Source organism: Chrysemys picta, chromosome 9, assembly GCF_011386835.1.
Source record: "Chrysemys picta bellii isolate R12L10 chromosome 9, ASM1138683v2, whole genome shotgun sequence".
NCBI lineage: Eukaryota > Metazoa > Chordata > Testudines > Emydidae > Chrysemys > Chrysemys picta.
The window spans coordinates 74,713,789-74,731,711 of NC_088799.1; the positions used below are offsets into that span (position 1 = coordinate 74,713,789).

The 17,923-nt window shown below is 41.5% G+C and overlaps 1 protein-coding gene across 14 annotated transcripts in view; it reads right to left on the bottom strand.

The window, feature by feature from the left end:
• The window catches only part of DACH2 (dachshund family transcription factor 2), a 493,803-nt gene that overhangs the window by 202,229 nt on the left and 273,651 nt on the right, over positions 1-17,923 (bottom strand). For all 14 annotated transcript variants that reach the window (XM_065557228.1, XM_042853319.2, XM_065557230.1 and 11 more), the window contains one exon: positions 17,491-17,606. In XM_065557228.1, coding sequence (XP_065413300.1) covers positions 17,491-17,606 — 116 coding nt within the window. The remainder of the gene's footprint in view (positions 1-17,490; positions 17,607-17,923) is intronic.

The window sequence follows — 17,923 nt, forward strand, 5'->3', positions numbered from 1 at the left end:
AGAACTGGGAAGCCGGAGAGTGGCAGCTGTTGGCCAGGCGCCCAGCTCTGAAGGCAGCCCCCCCCCACCAGCAGGAGCACAGAAGTAAGTGTGGCAATACCATACCATGCCACCCTTACTTCTGCACTGCTGCCTTCAGAGCTAGGTGTCCAGAGTGTGGCAGCTGTTGACTAAGGGCCCAGCTCTGCAGGCAACAGCACAGAAGTAAGTGTGGCAATAACATACAATGCCATCCTTACTTCTGCGCTGCTGCTGGCGGCAGCTCTGCCTTCAGAGTTGGGTTCCCGGCAGCAGTGCAGAAGTATGGGTAGCAGTACCGCAACCCCACCTATAAATCCTTACGACCTCCCACACACAACTCCTTTTTAGTCAGAATCCTTACAATTACACCACCACGAAATTTCAGATTTAAATAGCTGAAATCATGAAATTTACAATTTATAAAATCCTATGACCGTGAAATTGACCAAAATGGACTATGAATTCGGTAGGGCCCTATTGATGGGCAAAGAAGCCAATCTCAGTTAGTTCCTATGTACAATGCTTGACTAAAATTTGTCTGGGTACACAAATTCTCATCAGCGTTGGGACTTTTTGTCAAACAGCACCCTTGCTGGGCAAAAGACAGATATAACAAGCAATTTCCCCCTCACATAATAAGCTACTGAGGAGAAAAAATCATCTGTAACTCCAAATGATGGCTCCTAGTTACAAGCAATGCTCCAGACCAGGAAGACTGACCTAAATCCCGATAACATGTCTACAATGCTTAATAGATTTTTGCATAGGGATAGTCAAGCCTGGCAGCAAAAAAACTTTCAGTAATCTGAAGTTGGCAAATAGTTGCCATTTACACCAAATGAACGTCATCTAGGTTTTTATAAAGCCTACATTATTCTGATATATTTCAAATACACATCCAAGATTTTCTCGTAACAGTTTTTAAGGGCCAAATTTGCACGTATAAACACCAAAAACTAACCAATGGATCCACTGCATTTTCCATACATCACACATAGGGACTCTGTTAAGAGCCCGCTAGAGCTAGCAGAAGCTGGTCCCATGCAACCAGCAAAGATGCATCCATCTTGTTAACAGTGTGAACCTTCCCACTCCTTTCTAAGACTCTGCTTGCCTTTGAGACTTCTGCCTTCTTTCTCCACTGATCTGCATAAGTCATATTCTGACTCTGTGTACTGAATCAGCAGGAGTGGAAGTTTCTTTCAATTTCTCCCTGACCACATCTCTTGTTTCTGTACCTTTACATGAAATGAAATAAATAAAATGAAAGACACCAACATATCTTAATCTTTTTGTATGAGACAATAGAACACTGTGCACATAGAGGCACAAAAGAAATGTAGGGCTGGCATATGGACAGAATTATATAGTGGTGTGATACCTGGGATGCACCATCTATATGGGTAAATTATGTAGATCTTTGGTCTCATTTCTACAAGACCCCTTAGAATTTTAGTGCATATTTAAAATTAAAAACAATATTAGAAGCTTTCTAAGGGAGTATTTGTTCTGCTAAACTCCTTAAAATTAACTGGTACTTAATGGCCTGCAATTAATGGCAAATATGTTTCTAATTCTTAAAAGTGTAAGTTAAGTGTCCCCTCTGAATTATATCTGTTATTTAAAAAAAGCTCAGTCACAAGTAATTTTAGTCAATTTTAAAATCATATTTAATCTTTTCTTCTCATTCTGTCTCATCTGAAAATCTGAAATATTACTTTCTAATTATATAAAGTCATAAGAGAGTTGGAATTTTCTTAAATGGACCTAAGTCTTCAAGTATTTCAGCATCACTGCATGAGAAGGTTGCACATCTGAAATAGCTCTAGTATGCAGGCTGATTCACATTCACTAAATGGATTAGCTGAAATAAGCATAATAAATAAAAGAGAATAAAATAAAAACAATTTCACACTAAGTGAAGGCTTGACTTATAGGAAGTGGCAGCTCTGATGGCCCAAGGCGTAGAATTAGTTTTGCCACTCGATAATTTGACTGATTCACTTGAGTGGCCAGAAGAGGACATTTTCTGCCTGATTTCAGTGTAATCAAGTCACCTGCTCTGTGATTGCTGGGGCCAAGTCAATTGCACTCTGTTGAGCACCGAATGTGTGCAGTGAGTAGCAAGAAGAGTGTTTTCTGCATATGTGTGCAGAACTATTGAGCTGTCAATGACAGTGGGATTTAGCTGTTTCTGTATATTAGTGTACTTTCATTTGAGATCATATACGTAATATGAAAATAATCCATTCAGATTTACTCCTTCAGTTACCCACCATTTGGGAATCAGTGACAGTATTCAGAGACTCAGATTCTAAAGCCAGATGGGACCACTATGATCATCTGTTCGGAGCTCCAGTATAGCACAAGCCATAGAACTTCAACAAAATTGACTATTGTTTGTAGCTCTCCTTTCAAAGCTCTGATTGTATACTCACATGACTGGAGCACTGTCATGGATAGGTATAAATTGTTCAGGAAGGACAGGCGGGGGAGAAAAGGTGGAGGAGTTGCAGTGTATGTAAGAGAGCAGTATGATTGCTCAGAGCTCCAGTATGAAACTGGAGAAAAGCCTGTTGAGAATCTTTGGGTTAAGTTTAGAGGCGAGAGCAACAAGGGTGATGTCGTGGTGGGGGTCTGCAATAGACCACCAGACCAGGAGGATGACTTAGACGAGGCTTTCTTCAGACAATTAACAGAAGTTTCCAGATCACAGGCCCTGGTTCTCATGGGGGACTTCAATCAGCCTGACATCTGCTGGGAGAGCAATATAGCAGTGCACAGACAATCGAGGAAGTTTCTGGAGAGCGTTGGGGACAACTTCCTGGTGCAAGTGCTGGAGGAACCAACCAGGGGCCGTGCTCCTCTTCATCTGCTGCTCAAAAACAGGGAAGAATTGGTAGGGGAAGTAGCAGTGGTTGGCAACCCAGGCAGCAGTGACCATGAGATGATTGACTTCAGGATCCTGACAAAAGGAAGAAAGGAGAGCAGCAGAATACGGACCCTGGACTTCAGAAAACCAGACTTTGACTCCCTCAGGGAACTGATGGACAGGATCCCCTACTATGAGGGAAAAAGGAGTTCAGGAGAGCTGGCTGTATTTTAAAGAAGCCTTATTGAGGGCACAGGAACAAACCATCCCGATGTGCAGAAAGAATAGCAAATATGGTAGGCAACCGGCTTGGCTTAACAGAGAAATCTTTGGTGAGCTTAAACATAAAAAGGAAGCTTACAAGAAGTGGAAACTTGGACAGATGACTAGGGAGGAGTATAAAAATATTGCTTGAGCATGCAGGCGTGTAATCAGGAAGGCCAAAGCACAATTGGAGTTGCAGCTGGCAAGGGATGTGAAGGGTAACAAGAAGGATTTCTACAGGTATGTTAGCAACAAGAAGGTGGTCAGGAAAAGTGTGCGACCCTTACTAAATGGGGGAGGCAACCTAGTGACAGATGATGTGGAAAAAGCTGAAGTACTCAATGCTTTTTTGCCTCAGTCTTCACAGACAAGGTCATTTCCCAGATTGCTTCACCGGGAGGCACAATATGGGGAGGAGGTGAGCAGTCCCCAGTGGTGAAAGAACAGGGTTAAGGACTATTTAGAAAAACTGGACATGCACAGGTCCATGGGGCCGGATGCAATGCTGAGGGAGCTGGCTGATGTGATTGCAGAGCCAATGGCCATTATCTTTGAAAATTCGTGGCAATCAGGGGAAGTCCCGGATGATTGGAAAAAGGCAAATATAGTGCCAGCTTTTTAAAAGGGAAGGAGGAGAATCCAGGGAACTACAGACCAGTGAGCCTCACCTGAGTCCCTGGAAAAATCATGGAGCAGGTCCTCAAGGAATCCATTTGGAAGTACTTGGAGGAGAGGAAGGTGATCAGGAACAGTCAACATGGATTCACCAAAGGCAAGTAATGCCTGGCCAACCTGATTGCCTTCTATGATGAGATAACTAGCTCTGTGAATATGGGGAAAGCGGTGGACATGATATACCTTGACTTTAGAAAAGCTTTTCATATGGTCTCCCACAGTATTTTTGCCAGAAAGTTAAAAAAGTATGGATTGAATTAATGGACTATAAGGGAGATAGAAAGCTGGCTAGGTTGTCGGGCTCAACGGGTAGCGATCAATGGCTTGATATCTAGTTGGCAGCTGGTATCAAGCAGAGTGCCCCAAGGGTCTGTCCTGGGGTTGGTTTTGTCCAACATCTTCATTAATGATCTGGATGAGGGGAGGGATTGCACCCTCAGCAAATTCGCAGATGACACTAAGCTGGGGGGAGAGGTAGATAAGCTGGCGGGTAGGAACTGGGTCCAGAGTGACCTAGACAAATTGGAGGATTGGGCCAAAAGTAATCTGATGAGGTTCAACAAGCACAAGTGCAGAGTCCTGCACTTAGGACGGAAGAATCCCATGCACTGCTACAGGCTGGGGACCGACTGGCTAAACGGCAGTTCAGCAGAAAAAGACCTGGGAATTACAGTGGACAAGAAGCTGGATATGAGTCAACAGTGTGCCCTTGTTGCCAAGAAAGCTAATGGCATGTTGGGCTGCATTAGTAGGAGCATTGCCAGCAGATCGAAGGAAGTGATTATTCCCCTCTATTCAGCACTGGTGAGGCCACATCTGGAGTACTGCATCCAGTTTTGGGGCCCCCACTACCTAAAGGATGTGGACAAATTGGAGAGAGTCCAGCGGAGGGCAACAGAAATGATTAGGGGGTTGGGGCACATGACATACGAGGAGAGGCTGTGGGAACTGGGCTTATTTAGCCTACAGAAGAGAAGAGTGAGGGGGGATTTGATAGCAGCCTTCAAGTATCTGAAGGGGGATTCCAAAGAGTATGGAGCTAGGATGTGCTCAGTGGTGGCAGGTGACAGAACAAGAAGCAATGGTCTCAGGTTGCAGTAGGGGATGTTTAGATTGGATATTAGGAAAAACTATTTCACTAGGAGGGTGGTGAAGCACTGGAATGGGTTAACTAAGAAGGTAGTGGAATCTCCATCCTTAGAGGTTTTTAAGGCTCAGTTTGACAAAGCCCTGGCACGATGATTTAGTTGCAGTAAGTCCTGCTCTGAGCAGGGGGTTGGACTAAATGACCTCCTGAGGTCTTTTCCAACCCTACTCTTCTATGATTCTATGATACTGTATTTCAAATGCAGAGGATTTCTCATTACTTCTGAAAAGCTTTCCTTCCTTTATAAAAATATTAAGTATGGTTTTTATTATTTGAAAAGCATATCTAATCAACAGACAAATTACAGTGTCAGTAATTAAGCAATTTACCATAATTTACAAGCAACTAATGCTAAAAACAAAAAGTTTAAGCTGTATTAAAATTGATTTAGCATTGTTTCAGCCTATTTTCTTCTTGACATATGTTACTGCATGATTCATCCACATTTTCAGAATCAAAGTCCACGATCTAGCAAACCTAATCTGTTAATAAAATGAAAAGGTGACCTTGCCTAATTTAATAAGTCAGTGTAGAAATACTCTTTCAACATGTTAAAGAATTACAGAAAGGTTATCATAGCTTGCTTTTATGGGAGTGTACTCTACCTTTTCCAGATCATTTCTCAGACTTGCATTACTGTAATTCATTTGATTATATTAAAAACCTTTGTAGATCACTATATTTTAATAAAGGCTTTGTTTTGCTACTAAATATGCCTATCATTTACATTTTAAGCATGTATTATATACTGTACTTTCCTTTTTGGAGTCAAGGTTTAAATATTCTGCCCATCGTTAAATGAGGCTTGTACTTTGGGGAATTTTTTTTCTTTGCGAAATATTTTTGGGATGAAATCAGTGCTGGCTAAAGAGTCTAGCCTGATAGCCTATGAGACTGAAGTTCTGCAGTTAGTCTTAGAACAGGTACAACATGACGGCAATAGTGCAAGCTGTCCTATATAACCCCACAAACATGCCTCAGTCTTAACTGGAGAGGACCATCTCCAAGAGTGAAAGGGTAGTTTAGTATCTATTCCCATTCAGACACTAGCCTCTCATCTTGGAACTCCAATTAATAAGGAGAAGTTATTTTGCAGTATGGACACATTTCCACTCTGAACTTAATATGCCTCATCAAGTTATTTAAGATGACTCATCAGACACCAACACATTTCAGTTAATTTAGATCAAAAATGGAATTCAAATTTGTAGTAAGCATAACAGGAAGCAAAAATATTAGAGTCTCTATGAAGGTATAAGGTTTTTGTCCTAAATGCATGAGTCTAGATGGATAAAGTAAATAAGGAACTGCTATTTACTTCTCATAACACAAGAACTAGGAGTTACCAAATGAAATTAATAGGCAGCAGATTTAAAACAAACAAAAGGAAGTATTTTTTCACACAACGCACAGTCAACCTGTGGAACCCCTTGCCAGAGAATGTTGTGAAGGCCAAGACTATAACAGGGTTCAAAAAAGAACTAGATAAGTTCACGGAGGATAGGTCCATCGTTGGCTATTAGCCAGGATGGAAAGGGATGTTGTCCCTAGCCTCTGTTTGCCAGAAGCTGGGAATGGGCGACGGGGTGGATGATTACCTGTTCTATTCATTCCCTCTGGAGCACTTAGCATTGGCCACTGTTGGAAGACAGGATACTGGATTAGATGGACTTTTGGTCTGACCTAGTATGGCCATTCTTATGTAAATAGAGCATCTGCCCAGGTGCTCAGTGAAATGGGAGGGGTTGGAAGGAGGGCACACAGAATGTGCTCCCCCACATACCGCTTGCAAACTTCCATGCAGGGGGGTGACGACTGCAGCCCATGCATTTCCTACAGCATAAGATCTGCTCAAGGATACTGATTCTGCACATGCAGTTTCTCCAAAAGGAGGAGGGAGAAAGTAGGGCCATGCTTTTCTGCTTCGTTCAGCAAAGCTGGTCTTCCTCAACATGCTGCTCTTCTAAGGGATAGGCACAGTGTGAGCACACTCCCCAGGAGCTCCAGTGCAGCTCTGTCTTACTCCGTACACAGAGCTGTGACTTCATAGCACAGTCTGGCTCACAACTGTGAATTTTGCTGGACTGACTCTCTCTCTGGTTACCTGCAGCAGCAATTCCTGTATCTGAATCCAACCATTCCCACCCTTTCATCAAACATGCAACTTTATTGACAATTCCAACACAAATGCCAATCCTAAAATACTGAAGTAATAAACAAGCATAAATGAGACATTAAAAGTTCTGAGATGCACATTTAAGGAAATCTGGACAAAGTCCCTTCTTCACAATTTGCATACTTGTGACGTGTGAAATGAAGGACTTTGTGGAAAATGAACTTCCGTGGGAGTTTTTTTGTCTAGCTTCTTTTTAAGCGCAAAGTATTATTGTTAAAAGCTCTGCTTGCAAGTTACAACAAAATCACTTTTAGTGCTCGTCTCTCAAGCTCTGGTGTATTTTAATTATTTTTTACTTTCATTTGGTATTTCTCTTTTATTTTTTCATAAATGAAGAGCCTGCAGTTCACGCCTTTAGCTCTCACAATTTGGACCCAAAACAAATCCATTAGCAGTGTGGTTTCATGATTATTTATACTGTATAGTACTGAAGTAAGCTGAGTTGACTGTACTTAACACTGGGAAGGTAACTTTTCTGAGCCTTGTGTACCAAGATGCAAACTTTTCTACAACTAATACTCCAAATTGAAATAAGATTGCAGTACAGCAGAGTGGCATTTAATTGGCAAGCAGACACATACACTAGACATACAGTTAGGCACTAACAGTTCAAAACAGACCAACTAATAAAGTGTGACCAGAGAGAAGGACTAGGAAATAGATGTGTCACAGACAGATGTGTAAAAAAATATATATACAAAATTTGCTACAACGATACACTGAATAAAAGCCATTTTCACTTAACCATTGTTTACCCAAATTTTAAGAATCTCTGACTTGATGCATTAGTAAATGATGTGATAAGATCAGCAAATATAATTTCTCAAAAAAATGTAGGGAAAAATGCTTTCTGGAAAACTAATTTATGTAGCTCACAACTCTGAATAAAAAAAATCACATATTTCCATTAATAACCACTTTTTGCAAAACATTATCAAATCTTTTCACAGTTAAGGGTGAGGGCAAATGACTGTTGGTATCCATAGGCTGTCAAAAATACTGTCAGAAAATTAAGTTCTTCTCACACAACATTTGCCAACTCTAATCCCATGGATATACTTCAGGTTAAAATGAGAAGATAACACATAATATTGATACTGGGAGTTAAGCTTCATCAAGACCAAATATTCTTGGATGCCAAGAAAGCACCCCCACAGAATTCCTAAACATATAGACTATTATTTTTCTAGCAGAGTAGTTTTAAGTTAATTTATTGTATTTTTATGGAGCGTAGTCCCACATCTTATTCACAGCCTGTCAGCGCAGCAGCAAATTATAGAAAACATAATACTAAACATTACAACATAAAGCAAATATTTATCTAATTTGGATTCTGTAATTTTTAAAGTAAGTGACTGCTTACTTTATTTGTGTCAAAAGCAAATAAGTATGGCCATTACTTTTACTGGTAGTACAATGTAAAGGGAGTATGGCTATCAGTCAAGCAATTTCCACTGTAGACATTAGCACTTAGACTTTTCACTACAAGAGTTGTTTTCTATTCCTCTGAAAAGAACCTAGGTCATCAACTATCAAAGTACTTAAGCATATGCTTAACTTTAAGTGCATGAGTAGTCCCATTCAAGTCCGCAGGACTAGTTGCATACTTAACTTTACTACAGACTACAGAGCTCTCCTGGTACTAAATTAATAACGTTATGCAGCTACTGTATACCATCAAGAGGAATTAATCACAGAGGATGAAATACCATTAAGAAAGCTCCTGCATTTAAATATGGTGTGTGTTTATGGTACCATTTGCTGAGCTTTGTTTTGTTCCCTATATGAATTTTCTGGACAATTTGCAACAGTATTGCTACACCAAAATAGAGCCTTAGAAGACTTTCCTATGAGAAATCTCACAACTCAAATCTAATTTAGATATGGAGCTGACATTAAAAAGCATATTATTTGAGCAAATAGGTTGGATTAAGACACTGCAAATAGATAGTTGACTATATTCTTTTGCTCCATAGATCAATGTTTTCCTGCAACTCCATTATCTCTGTGAGATATGGTAACAGTAACTGTCAACCCTGCAATGAAAAGTTTACAATTGTGTTTATTTAAATGGACTCTATTAAATTAAATTTTGGTTTCCACTTTATTACAGACAATTACTAGTCAAATCACCGAAAATGAGAATTAAAATGACTCAAGAGACAATGGGCCTATGTGTCCTTTGCGAAACACCACTAAAACCAACTGAATAAATTTGTCCCAGAGTGCAGACCCTAGTGGGGTGACAAAGGATTTATGCTCCTTTTCTGTAATATTATACCCCATCATTTTCAAAGTACCGTTTTAGCACACATACTGCCCTATTCCCAAACAATGGAGAATCAGGATTAGGCATGATCTTGGCAAAAGGTAGCATCTCCAGAATCTGAAGTTGCTCGATTTGACTACAAGAGGATTATCATACTAGAGTGCATTTTGATGAGCCTCAAAACCAGCTGAGTCAATAAGCTGATCCCTATTAATGTCAGTGGAAAATGCCTCAATGCCAACTTAATTTCAATTAATTCAGACATTTAATCAAAGCTAGTATAACTCCTAGAACTAAGATTTAAGCTAACACCCACAAAACGGTTTGAGATTCTTAAAGGAACACTGTCAAGCCATTTAAATGCCAGAATATGTACTGTGCTTTAAAGCTACATTTATTGGATGGAGATTCTAGATTCTCTTTCAGAATCCAAGTATTTTTGTTCAACTTACTGTTGCCAAGAAAAATAAAACCCAACAGCCACTCTTCAGTCACAATATTATTTTGTTGCTGCTGAAGGAACCATCCAAACAACAGTGGGAGCTCAAATTAACAAGCCTTCTTTCGGAGCTCTACAGACATCATTGTTAACCTTACCTCTATTCATGATAATTCTGAGTAATGAGTTATGTAGAAAAGAAACATTGCCAAGCCACACTAGTTTCCCCATAAGAAGCAAAGCATGAGCCTGGGGGAGAGAATCAATATCTGCTAAATGGAGAAGGACAAAGCCATTAACAGGAAACAAATTTATTATCAATCTGCTAAACGAGGTTTGGAAAACCATGAAGAAAAATAAAGATTATGAATTATTAAAAAACTTGACTTGTTATTAATTTATCTACTTATGCATGTGAGGAAACTTTTGAGCCTTTCCCTAAATTTTTGACCCACCCAGACTACAGCTACTCTACAAAGCACCTAGCCGTAGCATAATAAAAAGAACTGTAAGAAATTTTAATAACAAACCCCCAAAACAGATGAAACTTCCCTGATTAAGAATTTTGTTACCATCTTGAAACAGGGGCCAAGTTTCCCAAACAGTTCACTGACATTAGTAATCTGGCCAAGTTGAGACCAGATGTGGACTGAATATTAAGTGCACCCAGTTTTTCTGCCTGTTCTCACCTCAAACCTGAGCAAAATTGGCTATTTTGGCTGAGCTTCATTTTGAGATCTCAAAGGACATATAAACTCAGGAGCATCAAAACCAAAAACAGCTTTGCACAAACCCCTGTGAAATGAAGCTATCAAGTTTCACACCTCTCTGATCATAATTAGTAGCTGAGACCATGTTTAATTAAGTTATCAAAAATATATTTTCGGGGAGGCTGAAGCTCAGACTCTTATTTATAGATGCAATATGACTCTCCTAAAAATGTCCCTGTAAAACAGAGGTGGACACTGAAAATGTGGCCCTTAAAGATAGATAAAACAAAATAGAAAGGGAGGCTCTGGGTTACTGGGTATGTTTTTTCAAGATATCACTGCTCTTGTAAGGAGTTGCACTTTAAGGATTAATGACTAGTTAAAAAAAACTGGTCTCATCCAGCATTCTTCATACACTCAACACTCCCATTCATTTCAGAATATTTACCCTTCACGGAAAGCTGTAGGAATCAGCATTTTGATCTGTGATTTTGGCATCAAATACTGGGGTATTTAAGAATTCTGTATATATGGAATTTGATTTTAAAATCAAATTAAATAGATGTTTTAATGATCACATGTGCATCCAACACCAATTATTTCACAATTAAATAAAATAGTGACAGTGTAACTTATCTGTCAGTTGTATAGTACAGTAGCTCACTTTCCTACGTTATTTACATGTGTTTTCCTGTCTCAGGGCAACAATCATTAGCTATGGTAGTAAAAATGAAGAGTTGCTAAAGAAGTATATGAATTTTTATTATTTGAAAAAATAGTTCTTTGTACAATTATTTAAGATTTAGCTTGTAAGCATGTCATTGGTATAAAATATTTCTCATCATTTTGGGGACACACCAGATGGAATGCAGGGCACTGTGGGATATGCCATTTATCACAATGACAGTGCGTAGGTAGCAGTGATCCTCTCACCACAGGGGGAAGCTAGATCTGCAAATGTGGAGCAGCATTAAAAGCTAGACTAGTGGAGTTTGGCAACACTTGTATTTCTCATTAACTGAATCATATTAATTTATTAGCCATATATATCAAAGTAATTCACTACAGAACTGTCACCAAGAACAGTTTATAACTGTTAGCATTCCCCATAGGCAGAGAAGTGTGGCAGTCATCTTGAAGCAGTGTGCATGTCTTTGATTTTTTTAAAGATAATAATAACTCAGTCAAACCAGGTAATGCCAATAATGACAAAGTTGTCCATATGCTTCCTATTAGAAAGAGAGCTTAAAAAAGAACATCAATGATTACCAAAAAGGGATATTGGGAAACAACGTAAGTGATCTGCAGAAGTGAGATGTAAACATACCAAAATGTTCAGTCTACTATGTTGATGGGGACAGTTCACTAATCCATATAATCATTTGCTTCCTTTGCTCCAAGGCCAGTTTAAATGGGACATAGAGGATTCACATGTCTCATTTTTTTGACAGCAGCCATCAGACATGGTAGCCCTATATCCAGCTACTTTAGGTGGTGAAATGAGTCAACAGGTACTGTAAATTGACCAGGAGGGTGTGCTTACAAGCTACTTCCTCTAAGAATCCAATTTGCTCAGCTTCACAATAAGAACAGAGGAGCTTCTAAAGATCTGGTGGCTTGTATATTTTTCTAGTTTGAATAAACACCAGAATTTTCTAAGTTTATCTGAATTTCAAACATTTGAGCCAATGCCACACATTGCTGTTGACCTCCATGAAGCAGAGCCCTTTCTTTTGGCAACAGGCCCTACTCTGTCTTGGCTGCATCTCTCAATAAGCATGCTCTCATTCCTCCTCACCCCTCAGCTCTGCAGGCCTTCACAGCAAGTCTTGCAGCTTCTCTGCTAGGCCAAAGACGGCTGCTCAACTGCAGCTTGGAAGCAGCTTTGGGACCACGTATGGTTGGAAATGGGGAGAGAAACTGTGATTAATAAAAGGCAGGTGGGCACTGATTGTGTTGGCAAACCTCACATTTAGTTCTCTAACATATAGAACCTAAATTAAATTGCTGGAAAGACCAGAAACAAATTATTCTTGATATTTTTTCCTATGCCTTCAGAAACAATAAGAAGCTACAGTTTAATATAGTAATTGGAAGCAAGGCAACACTTAAACGTACAGTATTCCGATAGCACCTACTTTATTGATTTAATACTCCAAGGTGCTAGTTGGTATTCATTATCTACTAATATATTTATAAAATGAAACTATTCTATTTACAGTTAAACTTTTAATAAATCAACAAGAAGTTAAACAAGGTATTGAGTTTTCTACCCAAGCACTTGCAGCTAAAAAGTCAAAGCTGGGAAGTACAGTATGCCTAATTTAACTGCTTGTTTATTGCATGAAAACGACGATGTGTACCTGAGCTCCTACAAGCCAAATGGGTGATGAAAATAGCAGCATGTATGACAAGAGGCGAAATGAGATGGCTGACTCAAGTCTTGAGAAAGTTGCTGACTGTGACTCTCCAGACTGATCAGTTTACTCCCCAACTCATAGAAGCAGCTCCTTGGGACCCATTCATGCACCCAGCAGAATGGCTGAAGGTGAACTGTTGTGAATTGATAGATCACTAAAAGAGGGATGGGACTAACGTGAACAAAAGGAAGGTATGAATCATGTCATTGTTGATGAGGAATTCAGTTTTTGCCATGCTGAGTTTGAGTGAGCAGTTACCAACCAGGATGATATGTTGGAGAGAGACAAACTGACTGTAGAAAATTTCAAAGCTACGCAAACATAATGAGTTTGAAATTTCCCATTTGAAGCATGAAGGCAGATTTACATAACCATCTTTATGTGCTTGCTCCACCAAGATGTGACAAGATCAGAGGCTGGGTTCTTTAAGGGGAGAGAGTTCAGTGGACATGTAGGCCTGAGGAGGCCCAGAAAAGGAGACCTAGAGAGGAAAACTGCATTGCATGAATAGAGACAGAGAAGACTGAAGAAACACCGAGATGTAAGGAAAAAATCCTCCCCACACCATTTCCCAGTCAATGGAAGGAGTGGGTTCTCCCAAGGCTAGGGTTACCATACGTCCTCTTTTTCCCGGATACATCCAGCTTTTCGGCAGTCAAACCCCCGTCCGGAGGGAACTGCCAAAAAGCCGAACATGTCCGGGAAAATGGCGGCTCTGCTCCTCCCCTGACTCTTCGGCTCTGTTTAAGAGCCGAGCTGCCCGAGCGCTATGGGCTTCAGGCAGCCCCCTTGCCTCCGGACCCCAGCTGCCGGCCGGGCACTTCCCCTCCCGGGCTCCAGTTGCGCAGAGTCTGGAGGCAAGGGGGCTGCGCTGGGGAAGCGCCGGCCGGGGCACAGGGTCTGGGGGCTGCCCGGCAAACCGTGAAGCCGGTAGCACTCGGGCAGCCCTTTCCGCGTGGCTGGGAGTGGGAGGGAGGAGGGGGCGGAGTTAGGGCGGGGAAGGGGCGGGGTTGGGGCGGGGTTAGGGGTGGGGGGAAATGGGCGGGGCCAGGGCCCGTGGAGGGTCCTCTTTTATTTATTAGATATGGTAACCCTACCCAAGGCTATGCCAAATTGTTGCACTCTCTCCCCAGTCACTCTCACAGGCTGGGCTGTTCTCCACTCCTCCTGATGCCTGTTAAGTGCAGCTAGCTGACCCAGCAAACAGGAGAAAGTGCTTCTACTTCCCATGTGGCAGAAAGCTGACATTGTTTTTTGGGGCGGGGACTCCTGTAGGATACTGGCCAGGACTATCACTACTTACAGAAAGGATAGCCCAAACTAAACAACAAATAATGGTAAGTATGAGAACATAAGTACCCAAACTGACCTGTGACCAGGAGACAATGGGTTAATACCTCTGTGATCACTCCCTGGTTCAACTTTACTACACATCACCCTATTCTTATAATCATCCCACCTCCTTTGAGAAGCAGTAAAATGAATTGTTTAAGTTTTTAGTTTAGCTAAAAAAAAAAAAGTGGGGGGGGGGCGGCAATTGTCAGAGTCCTGAAGCCATTCCAGGTCCATACCTGAGATCCTCAGCAAGTGTGGAAAGGGCTCTTGTAGCACCTTTCTTTCCTTCCTCAAAGACTGCCACATCTCTTCCTTCTTTGACAGAAAGTGGGTTTTTTTTGGGGGGGGGGGGGGTGGAAAATAAGATGCAGCTGCTTCAAGTAATTAAAGCTTCAGTAATATCCAGCTGCACTGTTTCAGCTTCCGTTAGCTAAAGGAGAAACTCTCATGGATCCAACTTTCCCTTGGAGCCCTTCTGTACCATTGTCTGGTTTCATAGCACTTTCCTGTAGTGCAAAGAATGTGGGGAGTGCTGTGACAATACAGATTCTCATTTTGAGTCTCCAAAGGACTTTTATCAGCCCTCACAATCCCTCTTCATTCTGAGCAATATGTCAGCAGAAATAGTTTTAAAAATTTACTTTGGTATTTGGTTAAACATCTTCAGCTTTTTCCAAGGGACAGTCTAGTAGTTTGAAGCTTAACCTTTTTTATTTGATTTTTCCGATTTTTAATTTTAAAGCATGTTTTGCTACTTTCTGTGGGCACAGTAGCATATAGGACAGGAGTGGGCAAACTACAGGTCGTCCGACCTTTTAATCCGGCCCTTGAGCGCCCGCTGTCGAGCAGGGTCGGGGGCATGCCCTGCTCTGCACATGCCGTGGCTCCACATGGCTTCCGGAAGCAGTGGCATGTCCCCACTCTGGCACCTACACATAGGGGCAGCCAGTGGGTTCTGCACGCTTCCCCTGCCCCAAGTGCTGGCTTCACAGCTCCCATTGGCCGGGAACTATGGACAATGGAAGCTGCAGGGGCGGTGCCTGCGGATGGGACAGCACACAGAACCCTCTGGCTGCCCTTATGCATAGGAGGCGGAGGGGGGACATGCCGCTGTTTCCGGAAGCTGCTTGAAGTAAGTACTGCCGCAAGCCTGCACCACTGACCCTCTCCCACAGCCCAATCCTCTTCCCCAGCTCTGATCCCCCTTCCACCCTGTGAGCCTCTCGATCCCAGCCCAGAGCACCCTTCTGCACCCCAAATCCCTCATCCCCAGCCCCACCACCAGCTGGAGCCCTTTCCCCCTGCTCCCCAGCCCAGAGCCCCCTCCCGCACCCTGAGCCCCTCATTCTGGCCCCAGCCTGGAACTTGCACCCCCAGCCCAGAGCCTGTACCCCCTCCCACACCCCAGTGCTACAAACCCCTCTGCTCCAGCCCACAGACCCCTCCTACACCTCATACCCCTCATTCCTGGCCCCACCCCAAAGCCCACACCTCCAGCCGGAGCCCTCACGTCCTCCTGTATCCCAACCCTCTACCCCAGCCCGGAGCCCCTTCCAGCACCCTGAACTCGTAATTTCCTGGCCCCACCTCAGAATCCACACCCCCATCCAGAGCCCTCACCCCCTGCCCCACCCCAACCCCCAATTTCGTGAGCATTCATGGCCCGCCATACAATTTCCATACCCAGATGTGGCCCTCAGGACAAAAATTATGATCAACCCCGACACAGGACCACACTGAGCCACTTGAATACTATTTTACTATGCACACAATGCACCCTGGGGTCCTAAAACATTACCACTTTAATCCAATATGCCTTTTGCATAGCTTTAGGCCCTATTTGCAAACACGCTGTCAAGCAATGGGCTACGCTGTGTACTTTTGCCAACAATTTATCAACACTGGTTGCCTCTTATCACCAGTGGAGAACAAATAAAACACAGACTATATGAAAACCCTTGGTCTGGGAACACTAGATACTGTTTTAAAAATTCTAATAAAAAATGTGTTTATGAAAATCAGTCTTCAGAACTTCACTACAGTAGTGAATTATTAATGACACATTATTATTATTATTATTACATAAGAAACGGGGACGAACTGAACTGGGGTGGGGGTTGAATACAGCAAAATGCTTTCAAACTTTGAGTACGTTTGAAGCAATTATTAATATTAATATTGCTTAAGAAGGATCACTCCTGCTTCCATGATGGTGCTTTATCGACCCAGTGGGTCAAGAGAACTGAAATTCTTCATTAATTTCTCACTTACTGCACAATGGGACATAGGGAGATTTAAGGCCCTGATCCTGGAACTTCTTGTATGTGGGTGGACCGCTGTCCACCCATGTGCGAGAAGTTGCAGGATCAAGGCCTAAGTTACCATGCTCTAGGCACTCCCTTATGATTGCTAGACCTGTTGAATATTTAAGTAGAACATTTTACTGTATGTTAATTAAGTTGTGGATTGTTGACCTTATTATCAAATAAACATATGCACATTACACCATCAGTTGGTGGCAATGGTAACAAGAAGCTTCACTGAAGTTTAAAATCTCTTTGCTTTTAACTTACATTGCCTTAAGTTACTGAATAGCAGCAAAACACTGTTAATGATGGACTATTTTAGGTGTATTTATAGTCAACAGTTACATTGTGACACTAAATTAAAAGTACGAATACAGAACATCATGACCATCTGCATTTGGTTTTATTCATCCTTTTGAGAACCACGTCTTCCATAGTTAGTGTGACCAGTTTTATGTCTTCCTAACCTACACTAATCATTTTATAGCATACATATTAGCCACCCTGTTTATATCCCATGAGAACTAAAAGACACATGCACCAGAAAGGAAGAAACCCACACTTTAAGACAATGGCTAATTTTCTCTGAGGGTTTTTTTCATAATAAAATAATGTGTTTAATGGAATTTCCTGTAAGGAAATTACAATTAATAAAGAACTAAACTACAAATCCATTAGATTTTAGTCACTGCAGCAACAAAACACAGTTTTCATGAATACTCAAAAAATCCAATAATGTAACCTCTGGTAAAGCTTGAAAAGCCCTGAAGGACATGGCATTTGGATCAATATTAGTTTATTTCAACTGCTGTGCAGTATGAAGAGACCAGGCTGAACATCTGATGGATTTTATTACCTGTAGGGGAGATAAGTCCTGGTGATAACAGGCCTGGGACTCCATGGGGCAGAAGACGTGCATTTTCTTGTATTGCAACTCCCAGAGAGCGCTTGGGGGGTCTTCCTGGCCGTGAGCTGTTGAAATACAAATAGGATACATTTAAATTTATTTTCTTTTTGAAATGTTTGCTTAATGCATGTTATATTGATTTGTATTATAGAAATATGAACCATCTCTCTCTCTCTCTCTCTCTCTTTTTCTGTGTGTATCTATAATATAACATTTTTGCCTAGGAGAAAAGGACCACTTGTAGCAGGTTAAACATAACAAGTGTTGTACTGTACTCAAATGATCCATCAGTGAAACACTCTACATGTACACTTGCAAAAGCATGCACTCAAAGTCATATGGAGTAACTTTATATTAAAAGGTAAAGAGCCATGAGAATTTT